This window comes from Sus scrofa, chromosome 16 (assembly GCF_000003025.6).
Source record: "Sus scrofa isolate TJ Tabasco breed Duroc chromosome 16, Sscrofa11.1, whole genome shotgun sequence".
In the NCBI taxonomy this organism is placed as follows: domain Eukaryota; kingdom Metazoa; phylum Chordata; class Mammalia; order Artiodactyla; family Suidae; genus Sus; species Sus scrofa.
In genome coordinates, this window is record NC_010458.4 from 52112458 (window position 1) to 52140390 (window position 27933).

At 48.9% G+C, this 27933-nt stretch overlaps 1 protein-coding gene and 1 long non-coding RNA gene across 3 annotated transcripts in view; one reads left to right on the top strand and one right to left on the bottom strand.

Annotated features, from left to right (window-relative positions):
- STK10 (serine/threonine kinase 10) overlaps positions 1–27921 on the top strand; it is a 136611-nt gene extending 108690 nt beyond the window's left edge. Inside the window, exons 11-19 of the mRNA XM_021077114.1 lie at positions 318–441; positions 1152–1331; positions 10933–11025; positions 14155–14284; positions 16155–16279; positions 17313–17501; positions 18069–18194; positions 20786–20899; positions 25406–27921. Of these exons, the coding sequence (XP_020932773.1) occupies positions 318–441; positions 1152–1331; positions 10933–11025; positions 14155–14284; positions 16155–16279; positions 17313–17501; positions 18069–18194; positions 20786–20899; positions 25406–25546 (1222 nt within the window). The 3' untranslated portion in view covers positions 25547–27921. The remainder of the gene's footprint in view (positions 1–317; positions 442–1151; positions 1332–10932; positions 11026–14154; positions 14285–16154; positions 16280–17312; positions 17502–18068; positions 18195–20785; positions 20900–25405) is intronic.
- Positions 435–25407, bottom strand: LOC110257343. 2 transcript variants are annotated; one of them, XR_002339815.1, is made up of 5 exons: positions 22956–25407; positions 21710–21836; positions 20761–20953; positions 19527–19598; positions 435–633 (listed from the first exon to the last, which is right to left on the bottom strand). It is a non-coding gene; the product is annotated as an uncharacterized LOC110257343 (long non-coding RNA). The 2 variants fall into 2 exon arrangements; XR_002339814.1 differs by lacking the exon at positions 435–633 and adding an exon at positions 13603–18259.

The window sequence follows — 27933 nt, forward strand, 5'->3', positions numbered from 1 at the left end:
CTTTGTATTTTTTTTTTTTTTTTTTGTCTTTTTTCTTTTTAGGGCTGCACCCATGGCATGTGGAGGTTCCCAGGCTAGGGGTTGAATCAGAGCTGCAGCTGTCAGTCTACACCACAGCTATAGCAATGCCAGATCCAAGCTGCGTCTGTGGCCTACACTATGGCTCACGGCAACACTGGATCCTTAACCCATTGATTGAGGCCAGGGATTGAACCTGCGTCTTCATGGATACTAGTCTGGTTCGTTAACCACTGAGCCACGATGGGAACTCCGAGGCTACTTTCTTACTGAAATATCCATGTCTTTTCACCCTTCAGGCGTCAGGAACTCCGAGAACTTCGGCTGCTCCAAAAAGAAGAACATCGGAACCAGACCCAGCTGAGCAACAAGCATGAGCTACAGCTGGAGCAGATGCATAAACGTTTTGAACAAGAAATCAATGTGAGTGTGAGAAAAGATGGGTCTCTCCAGAGCTTCTGGCCTCCATGTTTTAAGTGGAATCTCAGAGTGGAGGTGATTGGGTGTGGAGAGTCATTCACGACAACTGCCCAACTTTTCTGGCTTCCTGTTCTCCTGTTCTTGTAAACACAGCATGAAGCTCATGAGGCTCCGGTGAGTCACACCGGGGGATCTCTGCAGAAGACATAACCTTTATTTTTTAATTTTTTTTAATTAATTTTTTTTGGTCTTTTTATCTTTGTAGGGCCGCACCCTCAGCATATGGAAGTTCCCGGGCTAGGGGCTGAATCAGAGCTGTAGCCATCGGCCTATGCCAGACCAAAGCAATGCCAGATCCCGCCACGGGTCACGGCACCGCTGGATCCTTAACCCATTGAGCGAGGCCAGTGATTGAACCCACAACCTCATGGTTGCTAGTCAGATTCGTTTCCCCTGCACCATGACGGGAACTCCCATAAACTTTATTGAGCACCATGCATCTACTCTTTCTGTGAGGCAGATGGTCTGTCTGGTCTTCTTTTGCACGTGTGGAAACAGACTCAGAGAGGTTAGGTAACTTGTCCCCGGCCACACAGCAAAGAAGTGGAGAGCTCAGGATTCAAACCCTATTCTGAGCACAGACACTGGGCTTTCCCCATCTCCCTCCCTGGCATGAGGGGACTTTCCTGAATTTCCCTTTCTGCTCTTTCCAGGCTAAGAAGAAATTCTTTGACACAGAGCTGGAGAACCTGGAGCGCCAGCAAAAGCAGCAAGTGGAGAAGATGGAGCAAGACCACGCTGTGCGCCGGCGGGAGGAGGCTAAGCGGATCCGCCTGGAGCAGGAGCGGGACTACGCCAAGTTCCAGGAGCAGCTCAAGCTGATGAAGAAGGAGGTGAATCTGTGTTGGGTGGAGGCAAGGGGATCTGGGAGGATAAGGACCCTCTCAGCTGCAAGGGATCAAAACCCCAACTCAACCTCACCTCAACCACAAAGGGATTTGGGGGAGCTGATCTACCTGAAAAGCTCACACCCAGGTATGTCTGGGTCCATATCCTCCAGCTGTGCCATTACGAGCCCCTTCTCTATCCCGTGGGCTCTGCTTTCCTCTGTGTTTGCTCCCAGGCAGGCTTAGACAGTTTCCTGTACCCTCTCCCCGCAGCCCTACCTGGGAGAGCGCAGGGGCGAAGGAAAGGGTGGCAGATCAGGGCGACTTGAGATGCTGTCACTGGAAGGGGGAGTGGTTGCTGGGTGGGCACCCACATGTCCTGCCTTCTCCCAGAGCAGCAGCCCCCTAGTTTGGACCCGGGTGCCTCTTCTCCCTCTTTCCCCGCCCATCTGGAAGGGGAAGTGGGAGGGGCTGAGAGGTAGACGGTCCTGAGAGAGGGGAAGGGAGGCATATTTCTCAGCCTGCCCCCAGGGACGGGCATCGGGGCAGCCCACAGCTCCCTCTGTGGGGCCAGACCCTGGGTGAGCGGGACATGCTTTCTGTCCTAGACTCTCAGGAGGAAGGAGGGGGACAAGGCAGGCGTACCAGTCCAGACCCAATCCAGTTCCCAGCCTCCAGATGAGAGCAGCAGCTGAGCGGCTTCTAAGGGTGGTCAACTGCGCAGGGGGCCCTCAGAGCCCAGCTCCCCGACTTTACTGTGATGCACACGATATTTGGTGTATCCGAGGGACCCCAAGTGGGCTGCCTGTGGGATCCAGGGCCACTGGTTGGAGGAGCTGGGCCAGGGCCAGGGTGTGACAACTTACGCAGAGCACAAAATTTAAGGAGGTACCAAAAAACCTCCCTAATCAAGATAAATTACATTCTGATGCAATGTTTTAAAATAAAAATTAGTGTAAAATATTCATGATGAGCAGAATATCAGCTCTTTAAAATAAAGGCAGGATTGGAGTTGCCCTTCCTGCCCGAGCAGTTACCGAACCTGAGTAGGATCCTTGAGGATGAGGGTTCGATCCCTGGCCTTGCTCAGTGGGCTAAGGATCTGGCGTTGCCCTGAGCTGTGGTGTAGGTCGCAGACGTGGCTTGGATTCCATGTTGCTGTGGCTGTGGTGTAGGCTGGCGGCTACAGCTCCGATTGGACCCCTAGCCTGGGAACCTCCGTATGCCGCTGACGCAGCCCTAAAAAGACAAAAAATAAAATAAAAAATAAAATAAAGGCAGGATCAGACAGGGCCAGGTGAATGTGAAGTGATGAGCTTGAGTCCTGTAAGGATAGGACTCCGTCCTGTCTCTGTTTGATATTTTGTTCATATTTTTTTGGCATGAATTTTGAGCTTTTAAAAACTGTATTTCTCTTGATTACCGAGGGTGTTTGGCATTCTCTTTTGTGACTGAGCCAAGTGCCTCTCGACTTCCCCTGGTCCTGAACCTCCTCTTGAGAGATGTGCCAGTGGTGGAGGGTGCCAGTGGTGGAGGGTGGTGGGGAGAGGCTGATACTAAGCGTGTCCTCAGACCAAGTGCCTGGGAGGCAGGCTTGGTGGCAAGTCTTGGCTCTGTGGCCCAAAGAGAACTGCTGGGCTTTGGAAAAAGCTACAGGCAGACCTTGTTTTATTGCACTCACTTTATTGTGCTTCCCAGATACTAGGAGTTTTGTTTTGTCTTTTATTTTTTTTTTTCCTCACAAATCAAAGGTTTGTGTGGCAGCCTTACATCGAGCAAGTCTTTCTGCACCATTTTCCCAACAGTGTTTGCTCACTTCTTGTCTCTTTGTCACATTTGAGGAATGCTTGAATTATTTCAAATCTTATTATTAGGTTATATTTATTATGGTGAGCTGGAATCAGTGATCTTTGATGTTAGCTCTTTTCTTCCCCTTTTTCGGCCACACTCAAGGCATATGGAAGTTCCCGGGCCGGGGGGTGAATTGGAGATGCATCTTCTTCTCTCTCTCTTTTTTTTTTTCTTTTAGGTCCATACCCACGGCATATGGAGGTTCCCAGGCCAGGGGTCGAATCGGAGCTGTAGCCACCGGCCTACACCACAGCCACAGCAACGCGGCATCCGAGCCGCATCTGCGACCCACACCACAGCTCACGGCAATGCCGGATCCTTAACCCACCGAGTGAGGTCGGGGATCAAACCTGCAACCTCATGGTTCCTACTCGGATTCATTAACCACCAAGTCACGACGGGAACTCCAGCTTTTTCTTTTTTCTTTTTTTTGTCTTTTTGTTGTTGTTGTTGTTGCTATTTCTTGGGCCGCTCCCGCGGCATATGGAGGTTCCCAGGCTAGGGGTTGAATTGGAGCTGTAGCCACCGGCCTACGCCAGAGCCACAGCAACGCGGGATCCGAGCCGTGTCTGCAACCTACACCACAGCTCACAGCAACGCCGGATCCTTAACCCACTGAGCAAGGGCAGGGACCGAACCCGCAACCTCATGGTTCCTAGTCGGAATCGTTAACCACTGCGCCACGACGGGAACTCCGCTTTTTCTTTTTTTAAATGTGTGCGTGTGTGTGTGTGTGTGTGTGTGTGTGTGTGTGTGTGTGTGTGTGTTGTTGGCTGCACCTGCGGCATGTGGGAGTTCCCAAGTCAGGGACTGAATCCGAGCCACAGCTCTAACCTATGTCGCAGCTGCAGCAATGCCAGATTTTTTAACCCACAATGCCAGGGATCAAACCTGCGCCAGTGCAAAGATAATGCTGGATCCCTAACCCACTGTGTCACAGCGGGAACTTCTAAACATAGCTTTTCTATACACCTGGAAACCGAAAAATTCACGTGACTTGCTTTATTGTGATACTAGCCCTATTAGGGTGGTCTGGAATCAAACCCAGAATAATTTTGAGGTCTGCCTGTATTTTCCTGAGTCCTGGCTGCCTTCTATCAAAATGAGAGTTATTCAGCTCTTGTTGTATTGACTGTCTACAAACGTGGCACTTTGTGAGGTGCCAGGGATGTTGTAGTGAACAAAATATGCAAGGTCCCTGGGCTCAAGGAGCTGTTAATCGCCAGGGAAACTAGAAAAAAGTACGTTATCAAATAAATAAAGCACTTGCCCATATCACACATGCTGTGAGAGCACATAGGCTGGTTAACCAGAGAAGCTATGAAGAGATCAGCCTTAGAGGGGCTGGGAAGGCCTCTCGGCATGTGACATTAGGCTGAGGTCAGAAGGATGCTTCCAGGAGGGTGGAACAGCATATGCAAAGGCCCCGAGGTGTGAGAAAGAGCTTGGAGTGGGCGAAGAGCTGAAAATGACCAGGCTGGTAGGAGCTTAGCAAACGAGAGGGTGATGAATGCAAGGTGGAATCCGACAGGTAGAAAGGGCCCAAGTCACGGAGGGAGAGGGGTCACAGGCAGGAGTTTGCTGTTAAGCGTGCAATCCTCACACAGCGCAGTAAATGGGAAGAGTCTGCCCCAGAATAGGTACCCAGTAGATTCCGGTTTCCTCTTGGCTCCTCACCCCGTCATATACCCACACCCTTTGTATGTGCGGGAGGGGAGGGAGTTGGGAGAGGACTGCAAGAGTGGAAAAAGGAAGAGGCTACAGAGAAGGCGGCTGGGACAGGGGAGGTGCGAGGGGACCGCCCAGAGGTCCTCGCCCTTTGCTGGCACTGACTTTTAACAAAGCCGAATGATCTCGTCGGGGCAGAATTCTGAGAGGATTATCAAGCCTCTTGGTGAATTCTTTTTTTTTTTTTGTCTTTTTGCTATGTCTTGGGCCGCTCCCGCGGCATATGGAGGTTCTCAGGCCAGGGGTCGAATCGGAGCTGTAGCCACCAGCCTACGCCAGAGCCACAGCAACGTGGGATTCGAGCCGCGTCTGCAACCTACACCACAGCTCATGGCAATGCCGGATCGTTAACCCACTGAGCAAGGGCAGGGACCGAACCCGCAACCTCATGGTTCCTAGTCGGATTCGTTAACCACTGCGCCACGACGGGAACTCCTTTTTTTTTTTTTTTTTTTTCCATTATAGCTGCACCTGCAACATGCGGAAGTGCCCAGGCTAGGGGTTGAATCATAGCCTCAGCTGCTGGCCACAGCCACAGCCACGGCAACACTGGATCCCAGCCGCATCTGTGACCTATGCCACAGCTTGCCACAACACTGGATCCTTAACCTATGGAGCAAGGCCAGGGATTGAACCCACATCCTCATGGACACAATGTTGGGTTCTTAACCTGCTGAGCCACAATGGGAGCTCCTCTTGGTGAATTCTGAGGCCGTGCCTGGGATCTGGTACTTGGGCTCCTGCTCAGGTTCTGTTTTTTTTTAAATGAAGTCTTTAAAATCAAAGTTCCCGCTCCGATGCAGTGGTTTAAGGATCTGGCGTTGTCTCTGCGGCAGCTCGGGTCACTGCCAAGATACGGGTTTGATCCCTGGTCCTGCGCAGTGGGGTAAGGATATGGCATTGTTGGAGCTGTGGTGTAGGTCTCAGGTATGGCTCGGATTCCATCCCTGGCTCTGGAACTTACATATGCCAGGGGTGTGGCCAAAAAAGAAAACGCGTGACCTCTTGCAGTTTTGGCCATTTGGTAAGATCATGACTCCGTTACTCTCCTCCCATGAGGCACTCTTGCTGCCAGGACTCTGGCCTGCTGATGAGACAGAGAGCTTCTGTCTTTAGTCTGATTCACAGTGAAGCCAGGCAAAGGGTAGGCTTTTGTTTACTTCTGGTTCCCACAGCTGACCGCTGGGGTTTTGTTACATAATTAGTTGGTATATGTTTTTAGAGCTCCTTCTCTTTGCACCCCTGTGCTGGCAGTGAGGAGCAGATCACACCCGGCCCTTGTCTTCAGACTTGCCCTGCTTGTAAGAAGCTGCCAATACGGAAGGAGTTGCGTGGTTATAAGATGTTTGAGGACAGGCTACATGTTTATTAGGGGGATTAGAGGAGGAAGACAGTCTCTTCAACTCAAAGAGAGAAGCGAGATCTCCTGGGGTGGCATCAGGGTGGGGTGGTTGTGTGGAGCCTGGAGTCAGAGAGACCCGAGTTTGAATCCTGAGTCTGAACTCGGGCAGGCTGCTTAAAGTCACTGAGCCTCTGTCTCCTTCTCTCTGAGAGCAGGTAATGACAGGGTCATTCATTCACGAAGCTCTTCTAGAAAAAGACTAAATGACAGAATGCAGGCAGAGCACCTGGCAGTGAGCACTTCCTGCGTGGGGGCCCTTTCAGTTATTCCTACCATTAGCGCCATCGTCCGTTTCCAGAGTTAGGTCTAGGGATTCCTGCTGGTGGGCTTTGCTTTGCGGTACCTCTGGGTGTCCTGTGATTCCATGTCTTGTCACTGCTTATGCCACAATCCTGAGACCTTTTCTGGTCACAAAGGTCACCTCTGTGAGGTCCTAGGATGCTACATGAAGCCTAGGTAGGAATGGGAGGCTTGGGTAGAGACTGCCTGTCATCACCCTTGGGTTGGTGGTTAGGAGGCACCAGCAGCGGGGAGGACAAGACTGGGAATGAGTAGGGCCCCCAGGTGATCGGGCTGTGAGCTACCCAAGGCTGCATTAGCCAGCCCGCTGCTGCATCCAAGAAATCCACACCTGGATGCTGGAGAGGAAGACCGCACACAGATCCACGTGGACTCTTTCACCATTTCAAAGCAAAAAGGCTTCACTGTGTTCATTTCCTTACAATCCACTGAAGCGAGAAAGTCGGTCATGATTTGAACTCAGGCATGGAAAACATACAGAAATAACAGGGTAAAACTTGAGATGCCTCATGGGGCCATTTTCATGGTGAAAGCAATTGGTATGAAGTATTTATCATGCTAATGACCCCTTGCACTTAGGAGGTATGCATCGAGGGAGAATCATTCCTAGTAAGGGGACCTATTTATTCTTCACTGTTGTTTCAAGTAATTAACTAAATCTAGTACTATATCTACACACAGAAACACAATGTTATAATAAATGTATTCTATGAGGATGGAATTGGTGCTCTGTTCCTCAGTTCCTACACACACAGGACATTTAAAATCCACCAGAAACTCAGTTGACAGTTGTAGCTTCTGGAGTTCCCTGGTGGTGCAGTGGGTTAAGGATCCAGTACTGTCGCTGTTGTAGCTCATGTTTGATCCCTGACCTGGGAACTTCCTTATGCTACAGGCATAGCCAAAAAGGAAAAAAAAAAATTTTTTTTTTGGACAGTAACTTACTTCTGAGATCACCTGAATCTGAAAACAAACTCAACCAACACAATCTTTTTTTTCCCCCCTTTTTTGGCTGCCCCATGGCATATGGAGTTCCTGGGCCAGGGATCAGATCTGAGCTGCAGTTGTGACCTATGCTGCAGCTGCGGCAACACCAGATCCTTAACCCACTGTGCTGGGCCAGGGATCAAACCTGCATCCCAGCGCTCCCAAGACAGTGCTGATCCCGTTGTGCCACAGCAGGAACTCCAAAACTCAACCAGTCTTGAAGGAACTCTTTCCAGAACTCCTTGTTTCCCTGCCTTCTTAGGCAAAACTCATTGGACATAATTTAACTCTTTCTTAAACAGTTTGGATCTCTATAACGCCACAAAATTATATTCCTGGAAGGAGCCTATAAAGTTTAGTTAAAAGCCAGATTTTTTTTTTTTTTTCCCCTGATGGGAAAATGGGAAACAAGTCCAGGGACTGTTCCAAAGATGTGCAGCTGGACCAGAAAGCAGCTTTCCGACATGTAGCAGAGAGCCTCTCGGTATAGACCTCAGCCAGGGTGGCACTGGTACAGCTCTGTCCTCAGGGGTTACTGATGAGTAGGTCTGGATGCCCCTTTGCTGAGTAGACCCATGGGATACTACTTTTAATGTTCTTTTGCCTCATCCCTCCATTGTCTGTGGTGTAACACCTTGGTGTTCAGTCCCTTCATTGGAAACCTCCAGACCCTTTTCGAAACTGATGCTTCTCTTCTTATGTCCCAGAAAACGACATCATCAAGCTTAGCTAGTGAGTCTTTTCAACTATGTGACACCTTGAATGGGGCTGTCAGTGGCGTTTTGACAAACACCAGACAGATGCTGAAATGTGGTTATGTACCATATATCCCAGGCAGCCCTTTGATGTGGAGGCTTAAGTGGTACACGTGAGATTTTTGAGATATTTTATGAGAACTTCTTTCCAGACAGTGATTCTCAAGCAGAGACTCTTTTGCTCCCCAGGGGACATTTGGCAATGTCTAGAAACATTTTTTTTTTCTCTGTCACAACTGGGGAGAGGGTGCTGGATAGGGGCCAGAGATGCTGTTAACATCCTATAAAAAGCACAGCCCCTGTCACAAAGAATCATCAGCCCCAAAAGTCAACAGTGCCAATGTTAAGGAACCCTAATCTAAGACCATTAAAGCAAAAAACAAAAAACAAAAAACAAAACAAAGGGGAGGATTCAGATTACAAACCTAAAACCATGAAAGAAAACACCTAATGGAGTTCCCGTCGTGGCGCAGTGGTTAACAAATCCGACTAGGAACCATGAGGTTGTGGGTTCGATCCCTGGCCTTTCTCAGTGGGTTAAGGATCCGGCGTTGCCGTGAGCTGTGGTGTAGGTTGCAGACATGGCTCGGATCCTGCATTGCTGTGGTTCTGGTGTAGGCTGGTGGCTACAGCTCCGATTAGACCCCTAGCCTGGGAACCTCCATATGCCACGGGAGTGGCCCAAGAAATGGCAAAAAGAGAAAAAAAAAAAAAAAAGAAAGAAAAAGAAAACACCTAAGACTGGAATAAGAGATGATCAATAGCTGGGGAGGGGGTTTGGGGTCAGATGATAAGTGTATGTTTAACTTTAGGAGAGGCTGCCAAACTTTTCCCCAAAAGTATTATTTTACATCTCCATGACGATGTGTGAGAGTTCCAGTTGCTTCATATCCTCACCAACACTTGATATCGTCAATTTTATTTTTCCTATTTTAGCCATTCTGATAGGAAGTGGTATCTCATTGTAGCTTTTTATTTGCATTTCATTATTGACAGAGGATGCTGAGTATCTTTTCGTGTGCTTATTTGCTATCTATCATTTTTGGTGAGGTACTTAACCTTTTGCCCATTTATTATTATTATTTTTTTTAGAGCTGCACCCACGGCATATGGAAGTTCCCAGGCTAGGGGTTGAATTGGAGCTACAGCTGCCAGCCTACGCAACAGCCAGGCAGGATCTGAGCTGTGTCCGTGACCTACATTGCAGCTTATGGCAACACCGGATCCTTAACCGACTGAGTGAGGCCAGGGATCAAACACTTATCCTGGAGTTCCCGTCGTGGTGCAGCGGAAACGAACCCAACTAGGATCCATGAGGACGTGGGTTCGATCCCTGGCCTCGATCAGTGGGTTAAGAATCTGGCATGGCTGGGGTGTAGGCCATCAGATGTAGCTCCGATTAGACCCCTAGCATGGGAACCTCCATATGCCTTGGGTGTGGCCCTAAAAAGACAAAAATAAAAAGGCCGCAAAAGAAAAAACAACAAAACCCTTATCCTGATGGATACTAGTCAGTATTTTTTCCCTCTCTAGCTGCTCCTAAATAGCCCTGTCCTTGAGTGCATGTTTTAGGGTATCAGGTACCTGAAAAGGTTTGGGTTGCCCAGAGAGAATGGTCTGAGAAACTCCAGGTTCCTTGCAGAGAAGTGTCATGAATCTCTTCTTCTGTTATAAAAGACAGAAACTCAGTACTAGCTGGCTTGAGAACACTATTAATTTACCATCTGCCTACCTGGCATCTTTTGGAGTCTCAAAGACATCTGCCTCTGACCAGGAGGGCACAATTGTCACCGGGAATCCTTCCTCAGCTCTTAACATTGCTTCCCTACCTTGATTCTGTCTCAGGCAGACCCCTCCAGGTTGGCCTACCATGGCCGACAGCCTCCCAGCCTAGCAACCCCGAAGGACAGAGAGTAACTTGCTCCAGTAGGTCCAGCAAACGTCCTGAAGCCCTTACTAGCCCAGCGAGGACCACATGCTCATCTCTTGAATTGATCCTTGATGCCAGGGCATGGAATATGCTGTCAGCCTGGATCATATGCCCAGCCTAAAGTCAGATGGGGTTGGGGGCATCGGCCACATCTGAACCTCAGGTTCTGAGTGGGGGCCATCAAACTCACGCATTTTCAACTGGGGTGCTAATCACCCCAAGGAGTTGACATCTTAGATATTGTAATGGTTTAATGGACAGTATCTCTGTAGGATTAATATTTCATGGGGGAGAGTACATAGGAAAAAAAAATCTCAAAGGGCTTCTGAGGAAGCAATTTCAAAAGAGGTTGAGAAACACTACCCCGAAGGAAATGGAGGTGCTGTCATCTGAAGGGTATGGATATTAAACAGCAAGAACGGCACCTGTCTGCTCTGGGGGGTCTGGAAACTGGAGCTGGCAGCAGACAGGCGGCCAGTAGGTGCCATCTGCCAGGGGCATGGGGGGTGGAGAGCAGGGTGAGGGCTAAGGCCTGGAAAGCTGAGCCCCATCTTCAGTCTCCCTGGCCCAAAAGTTCTGGGAATGAAGGCTTATTTTTTTAGGAAGCATGAAGAGGTATCCTGACCCAGCCATTCTCTGCTGTCTCTGGTGCAGGTGAAGAACGAGGTGGAGAAGCTGCCCAGGCAGCAGCGGAAGGAGAACATGAAGCAGAAGATGGAGGAGCATGCGCAGAAAAAGCAGCTTTTGGTGAGTCCTTGTCCCTCAGTTGGGAAGGAGAGGGGTTGGCGAGTCCTAGCTTTGAGAACCTGAATGGCGCCTAGAACTCATTCCTGTCTCTGCCCTTGTCCTGTCCCTGGAATACCTATTTCTTGGGGTGCTACACCTAAATCCAGACCATCCTGGTTTTCACCCCTGTTACCACCTCCTCCATTCAGCCTTCCTTGATTGCCCTTGCTCCAGCTGGAAGTGGGCGCTCCCATCTCTGGGAGACATGGTGGACCTTTACGTCGGCCTCTTTTAGTGCCTCTTGCACTGTTTTATGGTTGTTTGCACATCACATCTCCTTGACCAACCCAGCACATCTCTGCCAAATTGGCATTTTTCGAAGTCGCAAAGATATCAAGCCCAGATCTCCCCGATCTGGTCGGTTCTTGTGTGCTGGGCGGTGGCGGGGCGGAAATGGTCCTCCATCATGTTGTCGACCCAGAAGCCATGTTACTCTTGACACCTCTTTTCCCTCCAATCTTTTGTCACCTCCTGAAGTTTGTTTTTTTGTTTTTGTTTTTTAAATCTCCAAACTTCGGATCCATCAACTTGTCAACAACTCTGTGAACCCCTGGCCATTGTTATCTTTTGCTTGGACTGTTGCAGTAGCCTCCCAGCCAGTTTCCCTCTAGTTCTTGCAGTTCTTTCTCTCACACCAGTTGGTGTGATCAATGTGATTTCCACATGTGATCATGGCTCCCTCCCCCAACAGTCCTGTGCCTCTAAAACCTTCAGTGGCTTCCACTTTATCCATAAGATCAAATCAGCCCTCTCGCATGCTTTCAAGGCCCTTTAGGTCTGGTTTCTCACAGCCTCTCCCAGCAGTCTCAGCCCCACTGTCCCAGCCTCACCAGCCTTCTTTTCATTTCATGCTCTTATCTTGTCCCACTTCCTCTGCTCCCAAATGGAAAGCAAATTAGAGTCCACAATTACAAATGTTTTCTATAGTATCTGGTTTAGCATTCGTGGCTTATCAGGATAGATGCTGTCCATTTTCCCCTTCACAGAAGAGGAAACGAAGGCTCAAGAGAGGTCATACTGCACAGTTAACAGTGGGACCCAAGGCCTCAAACTGAGTCTGACTCTAGGACACAATCGTACTTTCCTACAACCTGCCCCGTGACACTATGATTAGGAGAAGAATGCAGGGCTGGGGAGGGTGGGGAGGGAGAGCAGACTGGCCTTTTAAGAGGCCGCCATGGCTACTGCATTGAGAGCCTCAAACATGTGCGCTCCCTTTGGCCTGGATTTTCTGCTTCTAGGACTAATCTTGCAAATGAATCATCACAGAGGTTCAAAGACATTTAGCTACCAGAATGTGAAGAGCAGCATGTTCTGTTGCCAAAAGAAAGAAAACCTATGAACAATCTATTATACACTGGGTAAATAAATTAGGCTGTACCATGAGATATTTTCAGCTATTAAAACTTATTTTTGATAGACTATGACATAGAAAACATCTTTTAAATAATTTTTTAGAATTGTGGCAATACAGACCATACAAAATTTGGTATCTTACCCATTTTTAAATGTACAGTTCAGTGGTATTAAGTACATTCACGCCACTGTGCATACCATCACCAGAATTCTTCATCTTGCAAAATAGAAACTGCACCAATCAAACAGTAACTCCCCGTGGTACCCCCACCCCCGTCCCCGACAAGCATCATTCTCCTTTCTGCCTCTCCAAATTTGACCTCATAGAAGTGGAATCATATAGTATTTGTCCTTTTGTGCCTGGTTTATTTCACTTACCATGTCCTTAAGATCATCCATGTTGTAGCATGTATAAGAATTTCCTTCCTTTTATTTTTATTTTTTAATTTTTTGTCCTTTGTCCTTTTAGGGCCACACCAGAGGCATATGGAGGTTCCCAGACTAGGGGTCTAATTAGAACTTTTGCTGCCAGCCTACACCAGAGCCATAGCAACGCCAGATCCGAGCTGCATCTGCGACCTACAGCACAGCTCATGGCAACGCCAGATCCTTAACCCACTGAGCAAGGCCAGGGATCAAACCCACAACCTCATGATTCCTAGTAGGATTAGTTTCTGCTGCTCCATGACGGGAACTCCTTTTTTCTTTTTAGGGCTGTACCTGCAGCATATGGAAGTTCCCAGGTTAGGGGTTGAATTGAAGCTGCAGCTGCCAGCCTATGCTGTAGCAACACCATATCTGAGCCATGTCTGTGGCCTACACCACAACTCACAGCAACACCAGATCCTTTAACCCACTGAGCAAGGCCAGGGATCAAACCTGTGTCCTCATGGATACTAGTCAGTCGGGTTTGTTACTGCTGAGCCACAATGGGAACTCCAAGAGTTTCCTTCCTTTTAAAGGCTGAATAGTGTTTCATCATACGTACACATCACATTTTATTCATTCATCTGTTTATGACACGAGTTGTTTTCAGTTCCTTGGCTGTCGTGAATATTGCAGCCATCAATATGGTACAGATATGTCTTTCAAAATTTTTGTGAAACAACAGATGTAAAGATATTTATATAGATACACTAAAACCAGTTGCTAGTGTTGAGTGATAAGATTAGGGAGAATTTATAGTTTTTTACGTGTTTCCAAAAATTTTTATTTAAAAACTTTAAAAATTTATTGCAATAGAGTTCAGTCACAGTGTGTGTTAGTTTCAGGTGTACAGCAGAGTGATGCAGTTTTATGTGTGTGTGTGTATTTTTTCCTTTTGGGGATTCTTTTCCCTTAAAAATTATTACAACATTTTGGGGGATTTTTCCCTTGTAAATTATTACAAAATATTAACTATAGTTCCCTGTATTATACAGTAGGTCCCTCTTGCTTATCTATTTCCTATACAGTAGCTAAAATTTTTAAGCTTAAATTTTATGTTTTACTCTTTATTAAGGAAAATGAGACACCTAAGCAGAAATAGGTACATCAGGATAATGAACTCCCACAAACCTGTCACCTGATCTCAGAAACAATCAGCTCCTAGCCACTCGCTTCCCCACTCTGTTATTTTGACTCAAATCGCAGACACCGTATCATTTTACCTGTAAATATCTCAATATGAATCTCTAAAAAAATAACCTCAATGCAATAAACGCACCTGAAACTTTCGATACTTAACCATAACAGGACCGGGACTTCCTAGCCAAGCAGAAGGAGGACCTGGAGCTGGCGATGAAGAGGATCACGGCCGACAACAGGCGGGAGATCTGTGACAAGGAGCGCGAGTGCCTCACGAGGAAGCAGGAGCTCCTTCGAGGTGGGTGCCCGAGGGCGGGTGGCACGCGGTGGCCCAGAATCTCTGAGAACAGAGGTCCCAGCCCAGGGTGAGAAAGAACTGCTGGATCTCCTCCGCCCCAAGACCAAACCAAACATCAGCCTTCGTGGACACACCCCCATGGAAGTCAGGACTGAGGCAAAGACAGCAGTTCTCAGCAACACCGTGTGCCATCCCTGCAGATGTCAAGGAAGGGGAGAGGAAGCCAGGGCGAGTGGGTGGAAACTAAATAAGCTGCGTTACGGGGGCTGGGGAGGGGGAGCATGGCGAGCCCCGCCCAGCAGCCTTCACGCAGTGAGGGGCTCCTCTGCCGGGCCGTGCGCCTTATCACATCCAGTCCTCTCCTTACTGTTGTAAGGCAGCCCTACTCTTCCCACTTTTACAGATGGGGAAACTGAGGCTTGGAGAGCGACTGTTCTTTGGCCGGGGTTGCTCAGTTACCGAGTGGTGGAGTGGCCTTGGATGCAGACCTCATCTCGAGGCCAAGCTCTCACCTCCCCTGGTGGGGTGGCGTTTGGGCAGGTTTGCATGAGACTGTCCAGAGCCAACAGTGTAGGCGGGCCTCCCACAGAGGGAGGAGGGAGGGGGCTTATGCATCTGGGCGATGCCTCTGGGCAGGGGGAGCCGAGCTGGGGAGGCTCTGGGGTAGAGTGCTCTGGAGGGCTCGGGGCTTGCGGTCTGTAGATGGCCCCCCCTCCCCAGGCTGTCTGATCTCTGGCTAGCAGATGCTGGGTGCAGTTTTATGGGGTGTACAAAGAGCAGGCTCGAAATGGCTCCAAGTCTGTTGTTTGAACTACACTTAAACCAACTGTGTGGTTAAAAATTGGAGTTCGGTGCCTGTGGGCTTTGACGCTAATGGTCCCTGTCTGTTGTAAAAATGTAAACAGAGGACCAATATATAAGTGCTGTCTCTGGCTCGCATATCAACGGGGGCTGCAGCCAGGACTCTGAAGGCCAGTGCAGTTAAACAGCATAAACCTCTCAGGATCTGGTGTGGACCAGGCAAAATGGGGTCCCTGGTATTCTGACATTCTGAATAGAGCCCCTGATGTTTCAGGAAAGCCCTTGTTTCCTTTGCTTGTCCAGGGATGGCCCGTAAGAGCCATCCTACTTATGGGATGGTGGTTCTGATTTTGGTTTGGAAGTCAAATCACTGTTCTGATGTTCTGTGGGTAGATGCTGGCTTTCATGGAACAGGAGTGCAGTGAAATAAACTGAACATTCGTAGTGGGCTGAGCTGTATCTTGCAGGGTGTGAGGTTTGCCATCTGACCCCAGCTCCCTGCCCTGAGCACCAGGTCACTTAATGGACTACCAGCGATAACACGCTATAAACTGTTTCAATAACGCATATATGGGACATGGAAGGTCTCATCTATTTTTCAAAGGAGGAGAAAGTGACAAGAGGCTGTCCTGTCTTGTCATGGGGTTTCTACGTGAGCGCTTCCCATTTGCCCAATAGGAAGGCAGAGGTGCAGGGCAGGCTAAACATAAAGAATCTTCCAAGGACATTTCGCCTTCTGTGGCATGGTTGTGCCCCTTTGGCAGAGGTGAAAGATGAGGCCTGGAGAGGAGTTTCCGCTCACCCCAAATCCCAGTGGTGCAGCTGGGCTCTAGCCTAGGTGTCTGGTTTCTCTGGCTCCGAACACTTCCTGCTGTGCCATGCTGCTGGCAGCTGTCATCGTGGAGGTATTAAGGAAGTTTCTGGGAGTTGGCTCGGCCACTGACCATAGTCTGATGAGGTGGCACAGTGATCAGGTGCAGCATGAGGTGACCTGACTCAGGGGAGTGGAGGGGAGGGTCTGGTCGGGCTCTGGCCACCTGCGCCTCACGGGGTGGCCTGTCCTCTGCAGACCGGGAGGCGGCGCTGTGGGAGATGGAGGAGCATCATCTGCAGGAGAGGCACCAGCTGGTGAAGCAGCAGCTCAAAGACCAATACTTCCTCCAGCGGCACGAGCTAGTGCGCAAGCATGAGAAGGTGAGGCTCCGTGCTGGCAAGGGGGCAGGGCTGCCACTGAGAGACCTGGGAGGGCCATGAGGCCACCCCAGGTGGTGCATCACTTGCTCCCAGGAGGAGCCAAGTTGGTCACAGGGAGGCTCGAGAGGTTCTTGGGGGCTGTCCTGCCCCAGATCAAGGGGCCAGGAATCGGGGAAACCATGCAGGGAAGCAGATGGCCCGAGCAGCCCCCTTGCTGATGCTGACACCTGAGGCTGTGTCTTTTTCACTTTTCTCCCCTCTTTCCTCTTTATTCGTCCTGCCTTTCCATGTTCACTTTCTCTTTCCCCTGCCTTCCCTCAGAACAGTTTTAGGTTTCAACTTAAATACCACCTCTGCCAGGAAGCCTTCCCTAACCTCCCCCAGACGAGGTGAGGGCCCTGCTCTGTGTGGCCAGAGCACCAACACCCTCTACTTCTGTGTAACTGTCTTGGTTCAGACCCCTAAGTGGGGACAGTGACAGAGGAACCAAGGTGTGGCTGCGCAGCCGGTGTCGGGCATCACACCCGCGGGCCTCAGGGCAGTGATGGACGTCAGCACGAGGCTCTGGTGGCTTGGTGGGAAGCCAGCCTGGCTAGGGAGTCGAGGAGATTTCTCGGGGGAGGTGATGCCTGTGCTGAATTTTGAAATACAAACAGGTGCTAGGTGAAGAAAAGAATTCAACTTTATCAAGACTTTAAAAAATACGAATTGACACCTGTCATCAAAAATGAGGAACCATCTCATGAATATACATTTTGCTTTGAGACACTAGCTCGGGAGAGCATGCCACCATTGCTTCGATGAGAGGGCATTTGGTAGGTAAGAATCCAGAATGTCATGCATGGTAACTTTTAAAGTTGAGACCAGAAAATGTTACTTAGGAGAGGTAAAATGACACAAGCCGTGCTGTGCTGAGCATTCTGGACCACGCCAGCCCAGGGCTCCTGAGTTGAGTGTGGCAGCCTTGACCTCTGACCACAGCCACGTGCCTGAAGCACAGCTGACCTTGGCCCTGGCTGGGTGTCTCCTGCAGGAGCGTGAGCAGATGCAGCGCTACAACCAGCGCATGATGGAGCAGCTGAAGGTGCGGCAGCAGCAGGAGAAGGCACGGCTGCCCAAGATTCAGAGGAGCGAGGGCAAGACGCGCATGGCCATGTACAAGAAGAGCCTCCACATCAACGGAGCGGGCAGCGCCGCTGAGCAGCGTGAGAAGATCAAGCAGGTGGGGGTCTGGGGGTACTGGACTGCGGACGGATCCAGTTTGATGGGGCCTGAATCTTCCATGGTTGGGGGAACAGAAATATAAGATGCAGCACAGGGTCTTGGAAAGGGGGAAGGAATGGAAGCCCGAGTCTCAGCCCAGAAGCCTCGTAAGTCTCATGTTGAACCCCCCGCGGTGGACGGGGCAGGCATGTGCCATTCCCTTTCATACTCTGGGTTTCTATCCTGCAGCTGCTTCTGCAGTAAGCTCCTGCCTCTCACCCACCAAGACTCCACTCACAAGTCACCCATGTGGCTTGGGGACGTGGAGTTGGTGGCCCTGGGCTCCTGTGATTCCGGTCTGCTACCCATGCTGTCCTAGCCCATGTCATAGCAGTGTCATGTTCTCATGGATCTGGGGGTTCCTTGAGGGCAGGGGCTGGGTCTCAGCTCAGGTGAAGGACCTGAAACAGAGGGGCCCAGCCCGAGTGGTGCAGGCTGTGCATAAACCAGCCCCTCAGATGGGGTCTCCTAGGCACCCCCGCCAGGCCCGTGGCCCCCTGAGGCATCCACCTATTCTCTGTTGCAGTTCTCCCAGCAGGAGGAGAAGAGACAGAAGTCGGAGCGGTTGCAGCAGCAGCAAAAACATGAGAACCAGATGCGGGACATGGTGGCACAGTGCGAGAGCAACATGAGTGAGCTGCAGCAGCTCCAGGTACTGCCCCCTGCCCTGCCGGCCTCCGTCTCTCCCAGGCACTCAGCAATCTGGGGGCCCAGACCCTACAAACAGGGAAAGAGTCTCATCAGACAGGCTCAGGATGGAATGGTTGAATTCTGCTGTTCTCTGTGATGCTGGCTAATTCATGTCACCTTCCCAAGCCATATAGTTCCCACATCCCTAAAAGAGGCCTTGGGTAAGGGTGATAATTCCTCTTTGGCAGAACTGGAGTGAGGCTTTGTAAATGAGATGGCAGAGCTGAGCTGACAGTGCCGTGCCCGAGGCAGTGGGCATGCTGCTGGACCTCTGACATCACTGTGTCTTGGGAAAAGGTGTCCCATTTACCCTCATACCCAACCCAGATATTATAAGGAAGAAAACAGACCACTATCTCTCATGAATGCAGATGCACAAATCCCCAGTAAGATGCTAGCAATCAGAATCCAAAAATGTATAAAAAGAATTATACACCATGACCAAGTGGGACTTATCTCAGGGCTGGTACAGTGTGTGAAAATCAGTTAATGTAACCTGAAATCAACAGGCTAAAGAAGAAAAAATCTCATGATCATCAATAGATACAGAAAAAAGCATCTGACAGAAGCCAACACTTCTGTGACAAATGCTCTCAGTAAACTAGGAATAGAGGGCAACTTCCTCAATTTTAGATAAACAGTACCTACAAAAACCTACAGCTATCATCATCCTTAATGGTGAGAAGCTTAAAGCTTTCCCACTAAGGTCAGGAACAGGTATCCCCATGTTGCCAGGCCCCTATATGACCCCTTTCCCTAGGGAGGTCCCTGACCTCTTCAAGTTTGTCCAATCTTGAGTTTGCCCTAAAGCCCAGGAGCTGGCACATGGAGCCCCCTTGTGGTGGAGCGAGGCACTGCCACACCCGAGCGATGGGCTGTTGCAAACCTCTGTCCCCTCAGTAAATTGTTCAGGCTATTGGATCTATCTGGCCCTCTCTGGAAAGGCAGGGAGGTGTGAAGGAAACACTGCAGGCATTAGAGCCTATCAGGGAGGGGCTCTGCTGGTGTGGCTGTGTTAATTTTAGCCAAGCTTCTGCGTCTGTTTTGCCACCCCTGCCGCATGGGGTTACTGTGAGGATGAACTGAAAAAAGCGGCACGTGGAGGGTCTAGGGGTCCAACCCGAGCTGTAGCTGCTGGCCTACACCACAGCCACAGCAAGGCCAGGGATCAAACCTGCGTCCTCATGGACACTAGTCAGATTTGTGTCCACTGAGCCATGACAGGAACTCCCTGGGAATTGTCACTTTTGCCTGTGAGAGAGTCCAGGTAAGTTTTGTGAGGCAGATAACTTACCTCAGAGAGAACAGTGAGGTTGGCAGAGCTTCAGCCAGGTCCATGGCCCTCATCCTTTGTCACAAATCTCTCCTGAGGAAATAGTATGTGATGCAGAAGATTATATATCATAAATATAAATAAATATTTATATATACAGATTATCTTAGCTTGTGCTACCGTAACAAAATACCACAGACTGGGTGGCTTAAACCACAGAAGTTTATTTTCTCAGTTTTGGAGCCTAGAAGTCCAAGATCAGCTTTGCCTGCAGGTTTGGGTCTGGTGAAGCCTCTCTTTCTGGCTTGTAGATGGATGCCTTCTTGCTGTGTCCTCACATGGCCAGGGAGGCAGAGGCAGGGAGAAAGCTCTCTAGCACGCAAGCTTCCTGGCTCTCCTTTTAAGGGCACTAATCCCATCATGAGAGCCCCATCCTCTTGACACTATGCAAACCTACTTATCTCCTAAAGGCCCCATATCTCCAGATACCAACACACTGGGGACTAGGGCCTCAATGTATGAATTTTGGGGAGACACATTTCAGTTCATAGCATAGATATTTAATACAATGCTATTTATAGTAGTGAAAATTAAGAGCAAACCAAGTGGCCAAAAATAGGGGAATGTTTAAATAAATTTAATAAATCCATACCGTGGGATAGTCTGCAGGTATCAAAAATGAGATTGGTGTTCCCATCGTGGCACAATGGAAACGAATCTGACTAGGAACCATGAGGTTGTGGGTTCCATCCCTGGCCTCGCTCAGTGAGTTGAGGATGTGGTGTTGCTGTGAGCTGTGGTGTAGCTCGGACTCTGTGCTCGGACTCTGTTGCTGTGGCTTTGCTGTAGGCTGGCAGCTGTAGCTCCGATTTGACCCCTAGCCTGGGAACCTCTGTATGCCATGGGTGCAGCCCTACAAAGCAAAATAAATAAATACAAAAAACCTCCAAAAAACAAAAATGATTATTTAAAAAAAACTAATTCTTCATAGAAATATTTATATTATAATACTAAGAGAAGAGGAAGGCAAATTTTTAGAACTGTATATATATGCAAAATTGCTGCAGATCCCACTACACAATAAGAGTTTTAATATTCTGGAATATTCTTCTAGGTACCTCCTGGTGTATATGTATTTATACATACAGAGTTTCATACAAATGGGATTTATAATTAAGGAGAATGAATGAATGAATGATGCCTGTGCCCTCAAGGTCACAGCATCAGGTATGTCTCAGCCCTCTGTGCTTCTTACCTGTTCTGCCTGGAATATGTTTCAGAATGAAAAGTGTCACCTCTTGGTAGAGCATGAAACTCAGAAGCTGAAGGCCCTGGATGAAAGCCATAACCAGAACCTGAAAGAATGGCGGGACAAGCTTCGGCCACGCAAAAAGGTAACCCTATCTGGGCTGATGGGCTCTGCTCCTTGTTGTGCCACAGGTGTCTGCCTAAGATGTGGAGAGAGACATAGAGAAGATACAGATGTATGGATTTATTTTAAGCAACTGGTTCACCTGATTATAGGGGCTGACAACTCTGAAATCTGCAGGCAGACTACAGGCTGGAGACCCAGGGAAGAACTGATGTTGCGGTCTTGAGCCCCAGGGCAGTCTGGAGGCACAATTCCTCTTTCCTTAGGGAAACCTCTGTCTTTTCTCTTAAGGCCTTCAACTGATTGAGTGAGGCTCCCCCACAGTGAAGGGTAATCTGCTTTATTCAGAGTCTACTAAGATAAATGTTAATCAAATCTAAAAGATTCCTTCATAATGACATCTAGTCTGGTGTTTGACCAAACAGCTGGTTACTATGGCTTTGTCAGGCTGACAAATAAATGAACCATCACAGGGCCTCAGTGTGGTCCTTTGTAAAGACATGGATATTGTATAGTATTCTGCAAAAAGGCACCACCCCATGGTATAGGCCAAGTACACAGTCGTTTCCTTTCACTCTTGTCAACAGTCTGAGGACAGAGCTGCCCTAATTACCCTTGACCATGTGTCCTTAAACCTTGGGTCTGTAACAGCATCATACTTCAGCTCCCCTTGCTGTAATGATAGTCAAAGCAGGAGGAAGCGGCCCACCTCCGCCATACAGTGGCCTTGGAGGTCCTTGAATTGAGGCTTCCCTCTTCCTGTGCTAATGGAGCTTTCTGGCTGGTTGCTGGCCGGGGTCCCAGACCTTCCTGTTAATAGGTCCACACTTACCTGTAACCACAGCCTGCTGGGACTTTTTTGATGCTGAAATCAATAGTGCTCCTGCTGATATAGGTTGACTCTGGCATCAGGAAATAAATGTTCACCTGGTTCTCTTATCTTGGCACATCCTGAGAGTCTGAAAGTGAACAATCAGTGTTGCCTCAGGCAAATGCCTCATATCCCAGATTGCTTCATGAGGGCGCCTGCGCATAGGGGAGGCCTGGTGTTTGGAGAGCTGGCATTGAGTTTTGCCTGTGGAGGCTGCCTCTTTCCAGAATTCCTTGTAGAACTGGTCTATCATTAGTTACCTGGATGGCTGTTGGAACAGTGGCCCAGAGGGGATGACTTTCATTCTGGAATAAGCATTCGTCTCCACTCCTGCATTTCAATCAGCAGCCTTGAGCTGCTGCCCATGTGTGGGGGGGCAAGGGAAATGACTGTACATTGGGGAATATTTTTAGAAAAATTCAGATTTCTATCAATAAGTAGAGAATATCCTGTAAGGTCAAGAAAGTGTTGCTTGGGTCACAATTAACACAGACTGTGGCCTCAGACAAGTCTTACCCCTTGAACTTGGCTTTTGGGGGCTGTAAGATGAAGATGACATTTCTTGCCTTAAACACAAGTGATAGTAAGCTGTTGCTCTTGGGCCACATGTGGCCCAGTACCTGTATTTACAAATAGTGTTTTATTGTAACACAGCCATACTTAAGTATTTACATATTGTCTGCGGCCGAATTTATCCTACAATAGCGGTTGAGTAGTTGCGACAGAGACCATACTGTAAAAGTGAAAATCTTTACAATCTGGCCCTTTACAGAAAAAAGATTGCAGAATCCTGCCTTAGTTATATTGAGGTAAAAGAGAGTAGTGCTGAAGAGCATAGGCTTTGAAGTAAGACAGATGTGAGACAAAGTCCTAGCTTCCCCATTACTAGCTGTGAGGCCCTGGGCAAGTTACTAAACCTCTTTGCACTCAAAAAAGTGGTAGATATTATAGTTAAATTGGTATTCCTATAGCAGAAGTCACAAACTGATGGCCCACAGGCTGAAACTGGCTTACGGACATCAGGTTTGGTCAACGTACAGCAATTACAACTTTTTTTTAAAGGTGCCAACTTTTTAAGTATAAGGAAATTTTACATAGAAATCTGAATTTCCAGCAACACTAGGCCCATCATACCACAGGACAGCTATGGGCAGGAGCTGAGAAATGTGCTCTTCACCTCACCACTGTCTCCACCACGTCCCATTACCTCACATCCAGATGTCTTCACTCGCCGAATCCACCTGGCTGGTTCCCATAGGCACTGGATTTTGTAACTTCTGTACTACTTTCTATCTTGTTTATATACAATGTTTGCATCTCAGAAATACTTGAATATTAATAGATCTAGAACATGAGCCAAGAATCTTGTGTGAATTACCAGAAATTTCACATCATTCAAGTCCAAGATAAGGCATGACTTCAAATACCTTCCCTCCCTCATATAAATATCTTAGAACAGACTGGAAAAATTGGCACTGCAATTCACTGTCCTTCTCCCATCTTTCCTTAGAGGTAAAGAGAACTCACTAGAATTTAGTACTATTAAAGGAACAAGAGCTAAAGTAATTAAGTTGTTTGTTGACACTATTTCAGGGCATCAAATAGCTTTTTTTTTTTTTTTTGTCTTTTTGTCTTCTTAGGGCCACACCCACGGCCTATGGAGGTTCCCAGGTTAGGGGGTCTAATCGGAGCAGTAGCTGCCAGCCTATACCACAGCTACAGTAATGCTGGATCCTTAACCCACTGAACAAGGCCAGGGATCGAATCCGCAACCTCATGGTTCCTAGTCGGATTCGTTTACACTGTGCCATGATGGGAACTCCCAAGAATAGTTTTTAAAAGAGAGACAATAAAATGCTGGTCAGATTCTGTGGAAGTGGATACTTCTATAGCGAAAATAAGGAAATCTGGCTGATGGTCAAAAATACTTTTTTTTTTTTAAATAAATGCTTTATTTTTCCCTCATATCCATAGTAGATTAGTAATGATACACAATCACACAGAACCTTGCCTTTCTTGACAGAAAGCATATTCTTTTTTTTTTTTTTTTTTTTTTTTTTACTTTTTTACTTTTTGCCTTTTCTAGGGCCGCACTAGCGGCATATGGAGATTCCCAGGCTAGGGGTCTAATCGGAGCTGTAGCCGCTGGCCTACACCAGAGCCACAGCAACACAGGATCCGAGCCGCAACTGCGACCTACACCACAGCTCACGGCAACGCTGGATCCTTAATCCACCAAGCAAGGCCAGGGATCGAATCCGCAACCTCATGGTTCCTAGTCAGATTCGTTAACCACTGCGCCACGATGGGAACTCCCAAAAATATCTTAATAATAATGAAGCCACGTTTACTGAGTACCCCACAAGCGCCCCCCTTTGTAAAGGGTAAAGCACAGTGTTTCATAGCTTGAACTCTGAAGTTAGACCCATCTTGGCTCTGCCCCCAGCTGAGTAGATAAGCTTGGGCAAGTGCCCTAAGCTCTCTGAACCTCAGTTTCTACATCTACGAGATGGAGAGAGCAACATGTATTTCCTAGGGTGAAGATTAAATAAACTGTAATGTACTTAGCATAGGGCCTGACATGTAGGAAGTAGTCAGTAATCACAACCCTTTAGTTTTTTGTGTGTGTGTCTTCTTAGGGCCACAGCCACGGCATATGGAGGTTCCCTGGCTAGGGGTCGACTTGGAGCTAGTGCTGCTGGCCTGCAGCACAGCCACAGCAACGCCAGACCCAAGCCGCATCCGTGACCTATGCCACAGCTAACAGTGTGGATCCTTTAACCCACTGAGCAAGGCTAGGGATCAAACCCTCATCGTCATGGATACTAGTCGGGTTCTTAACCCACTAAGTCACAACAGCAACTCCAAGCCGGTTAAGTCTGTAATTTAATCTTTGCAATGGCCTTGCCAGGCAGGTAGTGATACTGCCCTTATACGCAAGAGGAAGCTGACTCAAGAGGAAAGGGAACCTGCTCCCTCACAGCTTGCAGTGGAGCTGAATTCTTCCTGACTGCAAAGCTCATGCTCTTTACGCTGCTTCCTTTCTGAATTGAAAGCTTATTTTGGGAGAACCCTCAAGAAATTTTTCTGGCAGGACAGCTCCCGCAGTGCTTGCCGCCTAAACACTCCCCTTGGAGTTAGCTGATGTGCTTCTGCAATGTAGAGAACCCCTGTCCTAGCACAGTTTCACAATCAGAGTCTCAGGGCATGGCATGACAGCACTTGTAGTTTGAAAAGAACTCCCCTGATTTTGCAGGACGGTGCCTAGGTAACTCGGATAGCTCTGCTGCCCCTGCTGTTAAATTTCTTCCTCCATTTTCTACCTTGGGTTTTTCTCCATTCCTTTGGCTGTTTTCCTGCTAGCACATTTGCACCTGCTTCTCCCTTTCACTCTATGTAGATTGGCATTTGCCCAAACCAAAGCCCTTGGCCCCCAGGAAACTCCTGCATGGCTGTGGCGGGAGGAAGGAGGGGGTGGTACTTACCCCTCTGGTGACAGGGTCTGGGAAGAGAGAGCAGGAAGACGGCGCTGCTCAAGCACTGAGACCTGGGCAGGAAACTTCCCGAGGCGGCCACTTTGGTGGGGGGTCCTGTGGTTGGGAGAGACCTGTGTCCCGTGGGATCCAACCGAGTCCATCTGCCTTCTCTCTGTCCCAGGCTCTGGAAGAGGATCTAAACCAGAAGAAGCGAGAGCAGGAGATGTTCTTCAAAATGAACGAGGAGACAGAGTGCCCGAACCCCGCCACCCCAAATAAGGCCACCAAGTTCTTCCCCTACAGTTCTGCGGATGCTTCTTAACAGTCGCCCGGGGCTGTGGCGGGCGGGCGGGCGGGCTGGCGGACCTCTGGGGCCCTCCCATTCTCTGTGAACAAGTAACTCAGGACCCCCTTCCCTCTTGCTTCCATGCCAGCTTGAATCCAGCCCCAGGCCCTGTGCCACCCCAGCTGTGCCCGACAGACCCATCCAGTGTTCCTGACTTCTTGCTCAGGGTGGAGGGTGAGGTTTGGGGATGTGCTGCCTGATCCTAATGTATATTCTGACTCTCAGGTCCCGTCAAGCTGTCAGTGATCTGGGCTGTTGGTGGGGCCGGGGAGCAGGACTAGGTGCTTTGTGGCCTCGGGGCCCCTTCTGTTTGCCAAAACACCAGTTTTGCTGTCTGTGGGTACAAAGTGCTACTGAAGTCACCATGGGTTCATCCATGTTATAATTCTTGGTGGTTTTTAGCCACTCCCTGCGGTGTCAGACAAGAACCACGGCTCCTAACAACCACTGTGGTTCCCAGTGGAGCCTGGTCTGTAGCCAGCTGCTCAGGGAGTGCGCTCATACCTCCAATCTGCTTTCCTCTTGAGACAACGTCTACAGTGGTGGGATGGGGAGAGCCTGAACCACCCATTCTGCTGATCTCAGGTGTCCCATGCCATCTGTACCCACCCCCGCCATGCACGCATGCACACACAGACACACACACACACACAGTTTGGCCCCCAGCACCTACCCAGGCTTGCTACCACCCTGGGCCTCCTGTGCCAGGTGGATTAGAGCATGTTTGCTGCCTGGACCCGTGCCCCGGAGCATGTTAGGTAGAGCCGTTGGTACTGGGGTGTGCTGGTGTTGGCACCAGAGGCACAGACAGCACAGGCTGAACCGCCAGCCTGCAATTCCTTTTGGCCCCACACAGATCCTGTGTTCTGGGGTAAATTCCTCACCCCACAAGACTTTCGCAACCCAGTCATTCTGTCGCACACTTGCCCATCCTGTCTGCAGGTGACAGGGGCAGGCTGCTGCTCTCTGCCTTGTGTCCCGCCTAATTCAGAGTCTGGCCTTACGCTTCAGACGGAGGCTGGCAGTCACTGGGACTTCTGTTCAGGGAGAAAAGGCATCATGGAGAAAACGTAGTGCTTCCTGCCTCCAGGAACCTGGCAGACACAAAGCTTCTGCATCTCAGATGGAATCCGGGGCCTCTGAGTGACTCATCTGGCTTCCCACGGATTCTGATCCCGACAGGCTGCAGAGTGTTGATAACCCAATAAAAGCAGAAGCTCAAACCGGCATTCGGTTTACTTACAAAGAAAACTTTTTTTCACCTTTATGTCTTCTTTGGGAAGATACCTGCTTTAAAAAACAAACAAACAAAGCAGAAAACTGCAGGTGATTTTAAGGAATGAAATAGGTGTACTGAGTCTGGGTGCTACTTTGCTGGTGATGAGGTGGCTGACGCACTGTGGGAGGACTTTCTTTCTTCACTCCTATAGGTTAAGGTCTGATGCTTTATCTTTCTAAGGCAATTCCCTGGAGTTTTCTGAGCACTGGTGGTAACTGCATCTTGGGATGGGAGGTTAGCCATTTAACAGGAAAAGGGACTTGGGGCTCCTACTTCTTACAGATGCAGTAAAGATAGTCTGGGAAGTATCAGCGCGGGAAGGTGTTGGTCCCTGTGGCTTAGGGAGCACTCAGCTTTGCCTGCCTCAGGAGCAACAATTTTCAGGTCTCACACAAATGAGACAAGGGAAATAATGATCCCCTGTGAGTCTCTCTGGTGCACAGGTGCTGGGAAAAAGGGAATAGCAGCAGTGTAACTGCAGAACACAGACCCAGGTCCACCAGGCAGGGCCAGCATTGGTGGATGGTCAGGCATTGACCAATGACAGGGCTGATGGGCTTTAAAATACAGTCCTGCCTTTGTAGCCTGGAGTGTGAGAATGAGTATTAGATGAAATGCCTATTTCATGGTTCAAGGGGAAGTCTTTGATCATTCCCTTATTTGGTTTGTCTTTCACTTTGGAATCTCATTCAGGGAGTTGCTGCTTCCTGCTCAGTGCTGCCCAAGCCCTACCAGCTCCCCTGTCCTTTCTGGTTGGGGTTTGGTTGGGTCTCCCAGCCTCACTCACAATGGAGCCGGCGTGCAGAGCCCATCACTGAGAAAGCCCATGCAGTATTCCCTGTGCTCTGTGCTCATGTTTTCTCTGGAAGGGACAGGCGAAACTGTTTCTCATTTTCAGTCATTTTTTAGCAGAGTAAATGTAACTAACTTATATTTTCCCCTTTATGAAGGACAGAAGTTATTTTTACGTAGTTTCCAAATTTTATACAGAATTTTTGTAAAATCTTCTCTGCAAAGTTAACTGCAAGAATGTAAATATGCTTCTAATAAAATAACAAGGTGAGAAACTTTGCATCTGAGCTTG